The sequence below is a fragment of the Hirundo rustica genome, chromosome 1 (assembly GCF_015227805.2).
Source record: "Hirundo rustica isolate bHirRus1 chromosome 1, bHirRus1.pri.v3, whole genome shotgun sequence".
In the NCBI taxonomy this organism is placed as follows: Eukaryota; Metazoa; Chordata; class Aves; order Passeriformes; family Hirundinidae; genus Hirundo; species Hirundo rustica.
The window spans coordinates 19,053,418-19,071,569 of record NC_053450.1 but is presented as its reverse complement, the minus strand read 5'-3'; the positions used below and the strand labels follow the sequence as shown (position 1 = coordinate 19,071,569).

The window sequence follows — 18,152 nt, the reverse complement described above, 5'->3', positions numbered from 1 at the left end:
ATTTATATCTACAGAGTAGATATAAGTTTTCTGCTACTTTCAAATGGGCTATGTAGAAAGGATTTTTTTTTTTTTCCCTTTGCATAGTATTGACAATATTTTAGATAACTTTGATTAGTAGACCTCTTTGGAGGAAAACTGTGAAAAGCTGCAGATTTTGTGACAGAAACTAAGAGTTATTTGCTGTATGAACACACGAAAACAGCTGCTCCTCTGTTTTTGACTGCAGTAGGAGTGCTGCTGGCTTTGCAGGCTCTGTTCTGATCAGCTTTACTGTGATAAAACCAGATGTGTGCGTGAGCCTGCTCGTAGTGTCGCAAAAGAGGGCTGCCAAAAAGTTGGTACCATTCAGACTTTACAAAGCCCTCTCAATAATTCTCACATTGTAGCCTTCCCCACGAGACTAGATGGCTGCCGAAGGTAAAGGAAGAGTCTTGACTCTCTGACTTCGGTTGGATATTTCTGCTTTTATTCTTATGTCCTGCTCAGCTCTGAGACCCTACCCGATGGACAGCCGATGCCATAGAGTGCTGGCCCCTCCCCTGCTGTGGCTTTTTCCCCCAGAGGGCAGGGCCAGAGGCAAGACCCAGAGGCACCACCCAATCAGGGATAAGTGGGAGGAAACAGGATTAGATTACATCTCAGTGAGGGGGAAGTGCGCTGCTGGGCAGGGACGGATAGAACAGAACATTACAAATATAAACCCAATTAATGCATTAGAACATTTCCCCTTTCCTAATTAAATTAAGAAGGAGGAAGGCTCGGTTCGTGGGAGATGCTCAGAGTTTGGACCTTGAGTACCTTTAAAGTTACAAAAGAAAAATGACCTTTAGTGCAAACTGTTTAGAAAGACACTGTCAAGGAATAATGATAATTAGAAGGAGAGGGTTCAGCGCTTTCTCCTCCTCCAGGCAGCACTGGCCACTTGTGGGCCCTCTGCAGGGGGTTTTGCAGTTTTAGGGATGAAAGGTTTCACCCCCTCAGCTGGCACCTACTTGAGACCTGGGGGAGTGGACACATAGGCGTACCCACAACCCCAGGTAACCTGATCATGAGGATTTTTTGTTTCTCTGGTCACTGGATCCTTTACTATCATATCTGGTGACTTTTGCTGAAAGGCAGAATTGGTTAAAGCAAGATTATTTAGTTTAACATTTACATTTTCTAGTTTCTTTGAAAAATTCCCTTTAGACCTTTGAGACCTCCCGCCCCCATTGTCCTGAAAGTCCAGAAATGGCTTCTTCAAAGGGCATTGAGATACCCCAGGTCCAGCCTGATCGCACAGGAGACACTTTGTTCTTCTCTTGGGCAGTGGCCGTGGTATAGGTACAGGAAGCACGGTGTTTGCAGCAGCTTTTTGTGGTGGCTTGACTCTGGAATTGTGGTTTTGATGAGCTTTTATGAAGGGAATCTTCCTGGCACACACCTGGAGCATGTCATGTAAAGCTGGAGCTGGTTCTATAGACAGGCTGAGGATAGCTGCCTTGCACTGCTCGTCTGCATCGGCCAGAGCCGTCTCCTCCAGGAGCTGTTCCTGTGCTCCCTTATTCTTAACCTGTAACTCAATAGCTCATGTTAAACAGTCCACAAATATTACTTAAAGTTCTGATGGAAGCTGCTTTGTTTTACTGTAAGGTTGGAAAGACTAATCGGGCTGGGTTGCATTGAATGGCAGAAAAGTCGGGATTACTCCCTGCTTCCGGGTTCCCGGCTCCCCCCCGACATCGCCGCGGACCCTGGGCACCCCTGTGCGGCCCGTGAAGCCCGGCCCCATGGTGCCGTGCGGTCGGGGCACACTGAGGACAGTCCGCCCCGGCTGACAGCGGTGCTGGGGGCCAGCGGGCCCGGCCCCTGCACACCCGTGCGAAACGCTGCGCTGAGGGGACGCCGCCGCCCCGCGCCCCGATCCCCCCCGCCCCGGGACATGGGAACCGGGACTGTGGGCGGGGAAACCATGGGAACCAGGGGCAGGGAGGCTTGAGTCACACGGGGAGGAGTTGCAGGGCGGAGGTTTGAGGGTAGGGGACAGAGTCAGAGGAGAGGGCGGTGCCGCGGGCAGCACCAAAGTGAACGAGGGGCAGACAAAGGGCTCCTCATGGCTCTGGAGCACGTGGCTTTGGCCATTTTGGACAAAGGAATCCCCTCCAGCTTGTAACCGCCCCACCCGGGGACTGCTAAGATGGGAGGTTTGAGCACTCGGACTGCCTGCAAAGGTACAAGCTGGGGAAAATTCACAAAGAACTGACCTTTTTTCCTTTTTATTTTGCTTTTGCAATGCAAACTTAATTTTTAAGCTATAAAAGGCAAAATTTGCATCTTCTTTATTGTTTGAGGAGCCAGATTCAACTATTTTTTTTTGTTATAGCCTCCCAGAATTCTATGGAGCTTATGTGCTCTAATGATAAGTGTGGAAACTGAGAAAATAACCACAGGGTTAATTTTCTCAGCTGTTTCTTTGAATAATGGGTCTCATCATAGAGACTCTTTTGTGGGGAACAGACAATCTTGCACCCATTTTTTGCTCTGATTTTGAGTTTCTGTGTTCTCCCTATTGTGACTGAGAAGCTGAAAAGAAAAAAAAACTTGCTGGAGAGGAAAAAAACCAGAAGGGGTTCCACCCCCGGCAAGGCTGCCGAAATAAGCGTGCTATCTCTAAAGCACTTTGAAGGCTCACTCTGAAAGCAAAACCTTCCCCGATAGAGAAAAAACCCTTTTCCCTTAGAAAACCGAAAGTAATACTCACCAAAATTCCAGCGATTCTTTCCTTTCTTTCCCAACCTCTCCTTTTACCTAGAGACCCCTCTTTGGTGCAAAAAGAACTTTCAGTCTCTGATCCTAGGGTCCTTTTTTCCACGAACATGTGGCCATCCCTAGGCAGCTTGCCGGTCGTGGGCTTTTTTGCAGCACTCCGATGGGATATTTGAGTCCAAGGAAGAAAACTGCAGCCCTGGCCTGTAGAGTCCTGTATCTGGAGACTCCACAGCGCACGCCAAGCCTGATGGGTCTGTCTCTGCGTGCGTTTCTTTGGCCAGGTGCTCTCTGAGTGGTTCTTCCAGCTTTTTGGGAACCTTTTGTGGTTTCAAGGCCCAGTTCGGGCACCAGTTGTAGCCTTCCCCATGAGACTAGACACCGCCGAAGGTAAAGGAAGAGTCTTGACTCCCTCACTTCAGTTGGATATTTCTGCTTTTATTCTTATGTCCTGCTCAGCTTTGAGACCCTACCAAATGGACAGCCGATGCCAGAGAGTGCTGGCCCCTCCCTCGCCGTGGCTTTTTCCCCCAGGGGGCAGGGCCCATAGGCAAGACTCCAGAGGCCTCGCCCATTCAGTGTTCAGTAGGAGGAAACAAGATTAGGTTATATCTCAGTTAGGGGGATGTGCACTGCTGGGCAGGGACAGATAGAAAAGAACATTACAAATACAAACCCAATTAATGCATTACAACATCACGTGGTTTGGAATTACATGCTGGGTATCCCCTGAAAAAGGAAATGAATGCTAAATTATGACAGAGTTTGAGAGTTATTTATAAATGATATTTGGGATCATGTTTTGTTACTCTTTTTTTTTTTTTTTTTCTTTAATGAATTATTGTCTGTGATATTTATGTTTACAGCCAAAATGGAATTGAGTGTCCTTCCATTAGGAGTCTTGCACGGTTCAGACCATGTTTTGCTATCCGTGACAACTCTGTCACTAATTTACTGATGCAATACAGGAAGGCAAGGCAAGGGTTGTGGGATCTGAAAGCAGTGGCAGGGATGCTCAGGGTGGATAAACAGGTGCTCAGTATTTCTGTGAATTTAGGCATATTTCTTTAGGATTAGATCCAAATTGGACAACCAGTACATTGTGAGAATTTACACATTGTGTGATTTGCAATCTGCTGCTTAAAAAAGGCTGCACTGGGATGTCCCACAAGGACTTTATGTTGCATAAGTGATTCAATCTGATCAGTATGAACTTCCCAACAGATGGAAGCAAAAATCCTTATTTTTTGCAACTAGTTAAAAGCAGAGCTAAAACTTCTTCAGTTTTGTAGGTACTTTAACTGCTGGCTTGGGGGGAGATTTCAACAGGATAACAGCAGTTTGCATTTGGTCTTTTACAAAGGCAGATTTTGATGGGGTTTATGCAGCAAATGTTCTCCCCTTGTATTTGCTGCTCTCTTTTATGACTCCCAGTGCCCACGTGTGCCTGTTAATCACACATAGCCGATATTCAGGTGGCCAAGCCATGTGTTGGCAGACTGCAGCTGGATCCTGTTTGATTTTTGTAACCAAACATAAACAATGTACTTTGAAAACCTTTGCTGCTATGGTTCAGCAGTTGAGCTAAATTATTAAAGGGCTGGAGTGGCAATGTGTTGCAAGGTCACTTGAGCAAAATAAAGCATTCTGTAAAACATTCATACAGTTCAAAAGAAAATATGTGTATTTTGCCATTGGAGAGAACCCTTGGAGTTAGTAGTCATTATTATATACTATTTATTGTTCATATAAAACTCCAGAGTTATGGCAGATTTTGATAACAGGTCTGTACCTCTTACAGTGTTAGCCAGCCAAGTCTGTCATGAACCTCTCCAACTCAAATATTCATTTGAAATTCAAATGTTGAAAAGAAGCATTTTGATATCTCAAACCCAATCTGTGTGAAAGCCATTAGAATTTAGGTTTGATTCAGCATTAAATAAATATGCCTTTGTCTTCTCTGCTGTGTTCCCTGATACTTCCCTGACACCCTGATATCTTCTGCTCCTCAGTTTATGGATTGAGTTTTATTTCCATGGTGGAATGCCCTTTAGAGGCTAAAAGCCAAGATTTAGTTGAAAATTTTTGTGTTTATCTTAGCAAAGGATTTTGTCCATCAAGGAAGAGGTGTGGCCAATGCACACCTCTAACCTGAAGAAGTCAGCTTAATAATTGAAAAATTTTAAACTAGGCATTATGTAACTGTTTTCCCTTTGGATCTTCCTAACCCCAGTCGTGCCCAACCTGTGGATTATATCAGGCTGTTCTTTACTTATCCAAAATCCTCTTTGCCTCCTTATCTCATTCAGGTACTCTTGGAAAAAATCTGGCATGGCAGGCCAGCAAGCAGCAAAGAAAAGATTGCAAGTACTTCTTCCTCTTTGGGATGTATTTTCTGATGGTGCTGCTATTGACCTAGCTCAAGAGAATAGTGTGTGATATGTTAACACACTCAATTTCACACTCAATTCATAATATTGTTAAAAGCAACTAGTCTCTCTCAGATAGTTCTGTCACTAAAAAAAAAAAATCAAGCCATTCTTAGAAGTGTTCACAGATGTTGGCTGGCTTCTAAAGTAAATGTTAACTGCCTCCACTTACCTTGGTTACTAATTCACAACATTATTTTAGCTCCAGAAATTTGAACTATACTTTTCACAGTGAAAGAGACTCAAACATATTTTTTTAGAATGTGTAGGAAAAGGCAATGAACATTCAAGCAATAGAGGAAGTTCCTAAACTACCTTGCTCAGAAGTGCACAAAGGAAGTTCAAAGGAGAAATGCAAGTGTTATCTTCTCATGGATTTTTGACAACATTATATTCAGTCAAAGGTCAGCAGCAGTTGAACTACAGTATTCTAGCCACTCTTCTGTTACACTGATTAAAAAGATCAAAAATGTAGACCGGGACAGATTGTTTTCTCTCTGCAAGTAATTTGCACATCTCTATTACATTTTTCAAGCTAGCAGGATGCTGATAAAAGCTCTCAGTGAAAATATCCTCAGTTACATTTAGGACTGTTTTATTCTTCACCTCTCAAAACTATTTTAACCTCTTTCTAAAGTTCATTCAAGAGTTGGGCCCTAAAATTATTTACAATAACTCACTCCCTGTGTGTGAAATTTGAAATTACAGTTCAAATCACTTTCTTACTCTCCTACACAGAAAATATATGATACTCCTGCTTACACATTGCAGATCCACACTCCCAGTTGCAGCTGGCATTATAGATTATTATCTGTGTCTTTTTACAAGGTCATCCATTCCTTTCTTGTTGCTTTATGAGTTTTTCTGCTCTTGTCATTTTAAGTGGTATCATGTCTATCGATCATCATCTTCACGCCTTCAGTTTTCATGTCAGTCTCTTGCTGTCTCAAATTGAAGCTTTAAAAATTTTTATCCTGTGCAGACATTGTAACTGGAATCACACCTAACCAATTACAACTGCCACAATATCTTCCAGATGATTACTGTAAGTACAGTACATCTGATAGGATCTGGAAAACAAAGTAGAGACTGTAGCAAATAGTGACTTTTCTTCTGCCATTGGAAAACATTTTTATCTTCCCTGGAATTATTATCATCAAGGGAATTTAAATGCCTCAAAAATACAATAAAAAACTAAAATTTGTCTGCTGATTGGTTTTATCCCTTTGAAAACCTATAAATTTCCGGATGAAAGACATTTAAATTATTTGGCTTAATAAGGAGAAGATGGAAACACCTGAAATTGTTGTAGTGCACTAAGTAGTTAGTTCATTTTTGTTATTATTTTGCACTGGGTGGTTTATCATATTTGCACACAAAAACCAGTTTTATTATATTTTGCACATGGTATGTTCTGTACCCCCTCTGGGTTCTGGTGTTGGTATCCTCCAGTCGCTCCCTTCCTATGCCCCTCCCCTAGGTTGTTTTCCATTGGTTGTTGTTCATTTCCCCGCCCCTTTCCCCCCTGTGTTTAAAAATCCCCACCATTAGAGTTTCTTCCTCTTTCTGTTCCTCCTGGAGTTTGGGTTCTACAATAATGCTGTGGGACTGTGGTCCCGAGGGAGAAAAAGAACGCCTCTGTCTTTTACCTTCTGTCCATTATCAGAGTAACGCACTGAGGTCTGGAGCTAGCCAAGATTTGACCCCGAGAGCGAGGTACTCCAATATGACATCACCACAACAATCACAATAAAATTGTATCACTGGTGTTTTTATGTATTCTGATGGGCTCTGTGAGTTACATGGACTTAAGCTGAAGGGAAGTCAACTTTCTAGCACTTTGTGTCTTAATTGTAGCAGAATTGCATAAGAGGATCAAACTCTTCTTCCCAGCAGCCATTCCTAATTTTAATTTAAAGGCAACTAAGTTACCAGAGAATTGTTAAGATTGGAAAATAACTCAATAAAATGTTGCAAAAAGGCTAATAAAGGTTTCAGTTCCTATAACAGCTTATAAAGTATTAAAAAGACACGTCCAGTAATAGTATCCATAATAGTGGATATCTACTGTACTGATCAATTGTTCTGTCAAGACTGAATTCAGAGCTGAATTGAAAAGCTTGAGCATTTACAGTGCAGCTAAGCATTAACACATCACCAAAGCAGAAACTGGGATCATTGAGGTTACAAACTAAAAGGATTAATTGCATTTTAAATCTCTAAAAATTATTTATCATGCACTATTGATATTTTGAATTGTTCCAGATGCATTTTACTTTATTTATTGCTAATGACTGTCATTTAAAAGAATATTAAGAACTATTTCTACAATAGTTTTTATGCATATATATTTAATAACCTCAAATTCTGCGTATCTGTGGGTTTTTTTCTAAAGCATATAACCTTGTAAATATGTGGGGGATTATTTCTTCACTCCAGGTACCATCAGCTTTTTCTCCTACCTTCTTAATAATGTTAATACCTCTTGCTTTAGTAGTTCAGTGGTTCATAAACAAGGTTGGGTCTCTTTTTTCATTAGTTGGCCAGACCCATGACAAATTATGTCTCTACATTAAATCAGAAATTAAAGACAAAATATTAACTAGTTATTAACAGAATTAAAATTAAGACTCTAGCATGACTATATACTGAGTGTTTAGAAGTTCATGAAATATGTAAATAATTTCTGTAAGTTGTTAGAATTTAAATTTATTCTATACAGTGTTCCTACCCTTCACATTCTTGTCAAAATTTTAACTTCTCAGGCAAGCTGACTTGCTGAAGCCCTTGGGCTTCATTGACATCACTGAGTTTGGAGTGATTCTGTATTATTTTAAAGGGGAAATCTGGGTGCTCTCTTCTTGTCAGTGCACCTGCAAGACAGTACGTGCGTTGCAGCTTCACAGAATTGCAGCATGGCTGAGGCTGGTGAGCCCCTCTGGAGTTTGTCCAGTCCAGCCCCTGCTCAAACAGGGTATATAGATCAGAACAGGTTGCTCAGGGCCATGTCCAGTTGGATTTTTTATTATCTCTAAGCATGAAGACTTCACCATCTCTCTGGGCAAACCATTGCCGTGCTCCATCACCCTCACAATGTAAAAATGGTTTTGTTTGGATGGAATTTTCTGTGCTTCAGTTTGCACCCATTTGTTGCAGTGCTGTCCTTGCGCTGACCAGCGCAGCCACAGGCTAGCTCAGCCCCTCGCACTGCAGCAACGTGGCTAGGTCGGGGTGGCAGGCTGGACAAGCCACCTCCTCCCTGTGGGGCCTTGATTCCCTACACCAGCGACAGGCAGACAGATGGAATGCACGACCGCGGCGACCGAACAAAGAGTCGACTCTCCTGAGCAGGGTTTAACTTGGATTTATTGAAGGAGAGGGAGCACAGAGCTCAGCACTCTCTGACCTGCTGCCCAGAAGAGCGCAGAGAGCAGCTGTGCTCAAGCTTTTAAGGTGGGGTGGAAACAGGGGTGGCGACAACCGGTCAGCCAATTACAAGGAACGGGGGTGTAACCAGGGGTGTAAACCTTAGGACTGGGAACCAACGCGAAAACAGTAGGAGGGGATTTCCAGGGCCCCAGCCTGTCACTCGACGCCTTCCCTGGAGCTTTCTAGAAGCTATCTTGGAGTGATAGACAGGGTGCCTAAGGGGAGAGAGAGGGGATTGACAACTGGGAACAAGGGGGAAGGGATGATTGACATTTAACGGACTGAACTCACTTCGGAGTAAACAAGTAAGAACCAATACAGAAAATGGGGGGTACAAGGAACAAACCAAATACATAATCCAATATAAAATTTACATAAAACTAATAAAACAAACCACGCACCGCCACACTCATTATTTCCGGTCCTGTCACTGGATGCCCCTGACTAGAGTGAGGCTCTGACTCCTTTACTCTCCTCATCAGCTGTGTTTGAATGTTGACATATCTGTATTTGAGCCTTCTTTGAACAGCCCAAACTCTTAGCCTTTCTTGGTACAGTCCAATCCCTTAATCATTCTTGTGGCCCTTTGCTGAAATCACTCCAGTATATCCATGTGCTTTCTTGCATCGGGGAGCCCAACACAACATCCAGAATCCAGAATCCAGTTGTTTCTCCCCAGGTCAGAACAGCGGGGAGGGATCAGTCTTCTTGGCTGCAAGGGTTCAGTGCTGTCAACTTGTCCATCAGGACATTCAGGTCCTTCTCTGCCAAACTGATTTCCAGATGGTAAGCCTCCAGCATGGATTGGTGCCTGAATTGGGCTTATTTCTTCCCATCAAAAGGACTTTGTGTTTCTCTTCCTTGGACTTCATGAGGTGTGTCCGGTTGTGTCCCCGCTCCGGGTGGGAGCTGACCCCCAGCTAGCTCGGGTCAACACAGACACAAAGTTTCCAGTTCGTTTCGGCTTCTCGGCTTGGCAGCTGGACCCAAAGGTGACAGTCAACAGCAGCAGAAGAGAAAAGGCTGGCTCTCAGCTTAGCAGGTTAAAGGATGTTTATTAGCAGAGATCTCCAAGCTCCGAGGCGAGCGGCTCGGAGCTTCCAGGCTGAGAACCCCGCGGCTGAGAGAGCTTCCTCCTCCCTCCCACCCCCTATAAGCGGGGGAGGGTCCCAGGGAGGATACAAAAAGACCACAAATCAGGGATTTCAGGGGGTAACAAGGTGTGCCCACCCCCAAGCTTCAGACCACTAAAATCCAGAGCTAAAGGAATTTCCCCCAGGCTACCTATCACCTGAAGCTCTCTCACGGAGATTTCACAATCCGGGAGGGACCCCGGGAGTGATTGACAAGCTGCCCCAGAGAGGGGGGTTGGGGCAGAGGGGATGTTACATGTCATGTGAGGTATGGGATGATTGACACAAAACACCTTATTATACAGACAACACAAAAGGGATACAGAATTGGGGATACAGTGAAACGAACCATAACATAAACTTCTTACAAAAATCTAATAAAACAGTTCTGCACCACCACAATGAGGCTAATCTTTGTCCATTCCTCCAGAGTGTTCAGATGCCTCTGAATGGCAGCACAGTTGCCTGCCAATCAACCACTCCTCCCAGTTTTGTGTCATCTTGTGGGAGGGAGATGTGTGATGTGCCAGCATCCAGGTACTTGATGAAGGTAATGGGCAGTATTTGTTCCAGTACTAAGGACAATGCTAGTGACTGGCCTGGAGCTGGACTCCACACTGCTGCTGAGCCCTTGCAGCCTGGCACTTCCATCAGTTTTCAACTCTTCTCCCTGTCCATTTATCTGTCTCCTGATCCATCAATATGTCTATGGTGATATTAAGGGAGACAGTGCTGAAAGCCTTGCTAAGGTCAAGATAAAAAGTATCTGCTCCTCTCCTCTTATCCACTGAGGCAGTTGTCTGATTACAAAAGACTTTTGGATGGTTCAGGTATGATTTCCCCCTTATAAAAACATATTCAGTATTCACATTCCCCTTCTTATCCTTCATATGTTTGAAAATATTTGTTAAGATTACTTACTACATCACCTTCCAGGGAAACAAAGTGAATCTGACCAACCTATAGTTTACTGGATCCTCATCTTGCTTTTTAAGATGGGAGTGACATTTGCGGTCTCCTGCCCTCAGGATCTTCCTCGAGTCTCCATGAACTTTCACAGAACTTCAAGAGTGGACTCACAAGGTGCCAGCCATCTCCCCCACCAGCCATGGGTGCATCCCATTAGGTCACATGGATTTATGTATGTCCGGTTTATTTCAATGTTCCCTGACCTTTGTTCACCAAAGGTAAACCTACTTTGCTCCAGGTTTTTCCTCTGGTCTCAGGATCATCATGCTGTTACCTTTCAAAGGTAACAGCAAACAGACAAAGCAAAGGAGCACTTGGATTTTGTGCCAAGGGGCACAAGTGAGCTGTGCCAGCAGCCTGGGCTGAGACTGAGCACAGGATGGCCACAAAGGGTGTCCAGCTTCTGGAGCAGCACTGGGTTCAGGTGACTCCAGGAGCAATCTAATATATACACATCTGAAATCCAGCACATGGCATCTCAGAAAGGAGTTCTTCAACTTCATGACAGCTTTTCAGAGGAGAATCTGAGACCAATTTGGAGCTACAAATGCAGCAATAAAGATTCTGGGCTCTGGCACTAGCCAAGCATAAGGCTTAGTCTCCAGCTTGAAGTTTTACTTCTGGTGACACATCATACAAAACGTAAAAGTCAATGTGGGTAGGTCAAAATTTATACAACAGACACAGACTATGGCCCAATTTACACATAGTCACACCTCAGCAAGGAAATTTCTTCTTCATGAAGACACATTCTTCCAATTCTCTTTCTCTCATGCATTTGAAGTAGCTTTTGCAACATAAACATAGAAAAAACATCCTGATTTCATTTCAGAAACTAAAACAGCTCATTGATAGATTTGATGAGCAACTTGGGCATCAGTTATTAATGAAGCTGGCATAAAGCAGATAGGAGGTCAATAGGATGCACATAGTAATTAAAATGCAAAGTTTGCATTGTTTTTAAGTAATGCAATTGGGACATAGAACACTGTTGGTGAATACAGTTTAAGAAACAAACCAATAACATCTAGAAACAGCAGATAAAAGGATTTTTTGGCCATTACAGATAGTAAAAAAACTTATTAAAAAAAGAAAAAGAGATTATTCTTTTTAAAATTATTTAACATATTTATTTTTATGGTAGCTGTTTATTAAAGTGAAATTGATCAGATCAGCAGCCAGTCATATCTAAAATTAATTACTACAAATATCCTCAATGTGTTTTCTGTCATTTACATGATATAGTTTAAGTTGCAGAGTCAGTGGGGCCATGAAAACTTCCCTTGCTTCTACACTGACAACCGTATCTTCCTACATAGTAGCTCATAAAGTCTATTTATCATCTGTTAAACTCCCCGTCAAGTATATAAATATATACTTTTAGATTTTACTGTTTTAGAATTTACTGTTTCAGCACAAAAAGTATTTAAAATAAAAATCTACTGAGACCCTTACAGTTTGAATGTTTTTTGAATGTCATACACTATAGCAAAAGTGACAGCAAACTATGGCAAGGTTCTCTGTGTGTCTTTGAGGAAATCCCCAGCACGACTGCATATGCAATTATGTATTTGCATGAATATGCACAACACTTGCCTTGAAACTCTTTGCAAACCAGATGTTTTCTAACACAAATGTTAGTGATGGTTTAATTAAAAAAGATGTTCCATATAATGAAGGAAGAAAGCTCACAAAACCTATTTCAATCTGTTCATTATCTTACTCCTTTCCAGAAACAAACTCCAACATATTCCTAACTGTTGCCCCAAGAATATGGGGAAATAAATTGTCATGTGAAAGAGATTGCATAGATCCAGAAAGGTGTAATCAAAGAAAGTTCTTCTGGGAGAAAAAATAAACAGGATGAAAGGAAGAGAAGAGAAGAGACGCGAAGAGAAGAGAAGAGAAGAGCAGAGAAGAGAAGAGAAGAGAAGAAGAGAAGAGAAGAGAAGAGAAGAGAAGAGAAGAGAAGAGAAGAGAAGAGAAGAGAAGAGAAGAGAAGAGAAGAGAAGAGAAGAGAAGAGAAGAGAAGAGGAGACATCTGATTATAAATCTGGGTAGCACTTTATTTACCAGTTCATTGCATTGCTAGAATTACTGAGTTTGATGAGAAAGTACTGGAGTCTTTGCTACGGTTTCAGATTAAATCATTACCATTCCTGTCATTTTCTGCACAAATTGCCAGTAAGGGAGGGCTCCTTCAGTCAGCAGCAACTATCTCCTGCTCATTGTACAGTGGTTGCTGTTGCTAAGGTTATAGCTACACAGCAGAGTGCATCATAAATTCACAGACTGTAGTGGGCAGGAGGATTCACATTGAGTATCTGCCAGTGCATCCTCCGTGTTTGAGGCTGATCACAGCGAGTGGTTTCCTGGCTGGCTTGCAAATTCCAGGGCACTGTTGCAGTCACTGTGCCCATCTACATGGCAGATGAGACTAAAAAAGAATAAAGGAAAAAAAACCTGGAAAAAGAAATTCTACCTTTCGCCTTGGGTACCTCCTGCACTATCTCTTTACATAAATGTATGGGACAAATGTGGAAGAAAGGTAAGAGAGGGAGGGATAGTGGCAGATTTTCTTTTGGCAACTTGACTTGTCCTTCAGGAAATGTAGCATGCCAGAACTGGATCCTGTAGTTAAAAGACTTCATATTGCAATTCAAAGTGATACTTAGGTGCAGGAGCAGAGTAAGGACAGTGATGATGAGCACCCTCAGTTGTAGTGGTGTATACAAAAGGCAGCCAACCTGCACGCACAGGGCTTTTCCTCTGCTTCATTTAAGAAATCAGCATTAGGGGCTTTGTTTTGTTTTGTGCTCTTTATCCAGGACCCTGGGCAACCAAACCTAGACTTAAAAAAACCCTGATGATTCAGTCAAAAAACCTGGATAGGTAGTAACCACAACAGAAGTGGCAATTTTCAGTTTCTAACAGTCCATGTCCAATCCCTCAAACCAAGGTTTTATCAAACCTTTTTTTTTTTTTTTTTAAGGATTTTTTTTTTTAAGGATTTTTTTTTTTTTAGACAGCATAGACAGCAGAAAATCCCCAGTAGCAGAAGCTATTTAAAGTCCCTGGCCCATTATCGAATCCTCAGATTTGGCAGTAGCAGGTTTCAGCTGGATTTTCTGGGCAGAAAGTAACTCAGCAGCAAATTTACTCTTTTTAATACAATGGCAACAGTCCTTGGAAGTAACAGAAATTACTTTAGATGGTGCCAAAATTTAAATGAAAAATCTGACTACTGCTGGCCTTGCAGCCTGCTGGCAGCAAACCCTGTGCTTCTTTGGGAGACCAGGGTTCAGGGGTGAGCTCCGGGGTTCTGCCTGGCTGCTGCAGACACCCTGGGAGTGCCCGGGTGATGGGCTCTCACCCCACAGTAGGCTGATGTGCTGACCTGACCCACTGTCTGAAAGTGCTGGGAGGTACACAGATCAGTAACAGGATGGCAAAATGTGGATCTCATTGGACAGAAAAGGCAGATGTAAAAAAATCTGATGATCCAGTCTAGGCTGATGTTGGCGGCATTTTTGCTATTTTTTTTTTTTTTCTCATTCATTTCTACTAATGACTACATTATTCCTTTACATGTAATAGATGTAAAGGTGGAAAAAATCACCTGTCTTCAAGAACAGCTTTTTCCATTGGGAATTACAGAAACTAGGTACATAGTTTGTAAGATTTGGGAGATTTCCTTTAAATGCCACACATGTAGATTTAGTATCTCTATAGAAAAAGTGTACAGAGTCAGCAAATTTTGAGAAAAAAACTAAAATGCCAATGGAGAAGAAATCTGCTGCATGTAAATTTGCCTTTTCAGATCCCACATCTTCTAACATGTGTAGTCCAGACTGACTTCTGCTTGGGATAAGCCTTAGCTCTCACCTGGGAAAAACAGTGAGTATACAAATACATACAGCAATGTGTATGCAGGCTGTGAGAGTAGTCTTGGGAATCTGGACGCTATCTCAGGTCTGCTAATACACACATAGCCTGCAGGGCTCTTCTTGCCATGAAATCCCCAGCACTGCAACCAGGGAAAAGCAATGTTTTCCCCTGTGTGGAAAAGACTGAGGGTCAGCACAAAACTACCAGTCCTCTTGGGCTGCCAGGATGAGCACTGTGGGAGCTGCACATTTTTACAACAGCTCTGTCTAATCAGTACAATTTTCTAGCATCTTCCACCCCTCAGAAATAAAATATAGGTTGGATAGCACTTAAGTGAGTCCAGAAAAATAATCACTGGCCATATGCTTAAGCTAAGCACATGCCTCAGAGCTTTACTGTAATATGGCTTCAGCAAAAGAACTAAGACTTGGAAAAATTGTATTAATACAACTGTTTGGATTACAGTACACCATATTCACCTGCCCACTTCTATTGAGAGGATATAATCAATAGGCCCCTTTTAAGTTTACTTGCTGTGATGTTGGGAAACTTTTTACCAACATTTGGGAAAAAAAGTTGATTTACAATCCAAGCTGTAAACCCATGAGAAAGGGATTTTGAACAGATGCCCAACTGTGACTAGAATAAAAACATACCAGAAAAAGTGCATGTTGCGATTGTTGCCTCATATAAAACAGTGTCTTATCCCTCTCAATCACATTCTGATTTCCATCCTTTCAAAACACTTTAGCCACCTATCTAGACATCTTGCTTTGCTTCTACATATACCCTGGGAGAGAAAAAGAGCAACAGCAAAAATGCCTAATAAACCTGAAATTAATTACTTCCTTGCATTGTTTTAATAAACACAGAAATAAAATTATGGAGTCACTACAGATAACAAAGCTAGAAAATGCAAAAAAAATTCTTGGGAATCACAAATTAGACCCCAGATAGGGGAGAGTCTGACACACGGTTGTAATGCAGTGTAGATTTTGAAACAATTGTGTTGAACAGACCATACCAATAAACTTTTATTTAAGGCATTCACAGGCACACCTTCCCTCTTATTTTTCACTTCCCCTCTTATTTTTCACTTCCCCTCTTGTCGGACACTGAATGCAGGATGAATTTCTCTCCATTTAAAACACTGAAATACTTGAGTGTACAAATCCAACCTCTACAGTTTCTGCTCTTGTAAGTCCTCCCTTCAGAATCTTAACTTTGTCTTAACTTTGTTACAGAAATACAGTGTCTGAGAGAGGAATTAAAGGAGTATTTCACAGTGGGGCTTTCTTACTGAGAAATAATTTTGACCTAAGTTAGGAAATAGGATGAGGCATAATCAGAGCTAGTGGGAAGGATCTTGAAGTCCATAACATAGTAACTAGCCAAGAAATCAATTTGTTGCCCATTTACTAGAGACAGCTCATAAGCAAACGCTGTTGCAAAATATTTTCAGTAGGATGAAGACAACTTACATCATTTGTGCAGCATGTTCACTATGACTTGACAACAGTCAACCTTATCATAATTATAGCTAAGGATATTAAAGTTTTATAGTGTAGGGATCCCATGGCAAACTGTTTTTGTCCACGATTCTTCCTGTTCTTTCTGGGGAACAGTAATAGTCATGTATTACTACTTGTATCTATATTTCCATTTCTTTACTGACTGCTTGAAAAGTTATTTAGTTTAATGCAAGTGCATAAGGAAGAAACAAAGATAGCTACAGTTCACAGTTCTAGAAAAGCCTTTCAAGAAATTTAATGTTACTATCTCTTCTCCATTTAAATGTTATGGAGAAGGAAGCATAATGGAAGAGGAAGTAATTTGATCCACAGTCAGAGTAATTTAATTATTTCTTGGATTAGTATTCTCTGTAGGAGAGATTTATGTTTTCTCTAAATTCTCCATGAACCTTTTAAAAAATAATTATTAATTTATCTAATATTTCAGGCTCAAAAATATAACTTCTCCTGAATTTAGGTGATTGAACTAGTCACCTGCCCAGCTCTGCTGGGTGTACACTGTCAGCCATAGGATTGAAATTACGCTGTCTTCAGACCTGCTAGTGGATCTGATTGTCTCGAGTCCTCCCTAATCCACTTCATTTAAAATAAACTAAGTTTCCAAAGCCCTCCTAGAGAGCATGGTGCACATTTGCCGTTCTGAGAAATATGTGTTTCATATGGACCATTTTCATCACTTTTCACAGGTGTTCTTAGAAAAATTAAAGAAATTGATAATGGTTCTCAACTCGTGTTGCCAAAAGAAGTTATTTTCTTTAAGGAATCTATGCAGCAGTGGGGGAAAAGGTCATAAAATTCTTTTAACTTTAGCACAATAGTGCATGATCCCTGTATTCGTGGTTAATGCTTAGATTTGTACCATACAGATCTTAGTACAAATGCCAGAGATTAATGTGGCCTTCTGTTAACTTCTGACATCTGGGACTGTCGCAGTGTCCCTCGCGCTCGGTTGGTGCAGCTCACAGGCTAGCTCAGCACACACACTGCGGCTAACGCGTGTTGAGGTTGGGGTGGCAGGCTGGGCAAGCCACTTCCTTCCTGTGGGGCCTTGGCTCCCCACACCAGCGACAAGGCTTTGGTGTCGATGTGACCACGGCGGCAGACAAAGAGTCGGCACTCTCTGACAGGGGGACAGGATGGTTTATTGGAGGGGAGACCAGCAAGGAGCTCCGCCTCGGTCAGCTGCTGCCCAGAGAGAGCCCCGAGCAGAGCTGTGCAACAACTTTTAAACGGGGGTGGAACTAGGGGTGGCGACAACGGGTCAGCCAATGAGGGAGCAAAGGGGTGTAACAGGGGGTGTCAACCTTGGAACAGGGATCCAATCACAAGAAGGAGGTGGGGGATTTCCCAGGCACCCACCAATCATTCGACGCCCTCCCTGGACCTTTCCAGAAGCCAGGGAAGGGCTCCTAAGTGATGGACAGGGCACCCAAGGGGAGAGGGAGAGGATTGACAGGGGCAGGTGAGGGAGAGGGATGATTGACAAGAAACGAACTCTTAGATAACAACTCACTTGGGAGGGAACTATTACAAAGAACAGGGGGGTACAACGGAACATACCAATACAGAAACCTGTATAAATTTTACATAAAACAAATAAAACAAACTGCGCACTGCCACATCTCCCCCTTTTTTGTTTTTTAAGAGGAGCGGAACTGGAAAGGAGGAGGGAGGTACTCTGACGCTGGGTAACTCTCTGCGAACCACTCATATTGGGTGGGGTGCCCTAGTCCATGCTGTTCATCAGGATTGCGTCCTTCATCCTCTAGGGCCCCTTCCATCAGCCCCTCCTCCAACTCCAGCCCTTCTTCCTCCGGGTCGTCTGGTGGTGCGATGAGGTGGTTGATGGTGGGAGAGTGTGTGGTGGCAACTAAATTATACAACATTTTCTTCAGCAAACCAAACGCAAGCATAACCATTAAAAGAACAAACAAACATAGCAACAGAGTCTTTATAATTGACGAAGCCCAGCCTGAAAGTCCCCAGTTGGCAAAAAGTCCATTCAGCCAATCATCTGTCTCCCG

The 18,152-nt window shown here is 42.5% G+C and overlaps 1 protein-coding gene across 1 annotated transcript; it reads right to left on the bottom strand.

Moving 5' to 3' along the window:
- Window positions 1–766: 766 nt before the first annotated feature.
- On the bottom strand, window positions 767–3,040 carry LOC131378695 (uncharacterized). The gene is made up of 2 exons (XM_058423336.1): window positions 2,744–3,040; window positions 767–1,555 (listed from the first exon to the last, which is right to left on the bottom strand). Exons 1-2 carry the CDS (start codon window positions 2,858–2,860, stop codon window positions 992–994), a joined length of 681 nt encoding a protein of 226 aa, XP_058279319.1. The 5' UTR covers window positions 2,861–3,040; the 3' UTR covers window positions 767–991.
- Between the last annotated feature and the right edge of the window lie 15,112 nt (window positions 3,041–18,152).

What these genes read in the sequence shown, in the direction of transcription:
- LOC131378695 (XM_058423336.1), bottom strand. Translation starts at nt 2,860, where the DNA reads ATGTTCGTGGAAAAAAGGACCCTAGGATCAGAGACTGAAAGTTCTTTT. An exon ending in AAAGAATCGCTGGAATTTTG is followed by an intron (nt 1,556 to 2,743) that starts GTGAGTATTACT and finishes ATTGAGTTACAG; the next exon opens with GTTAAGAATAAGGGAGCACA.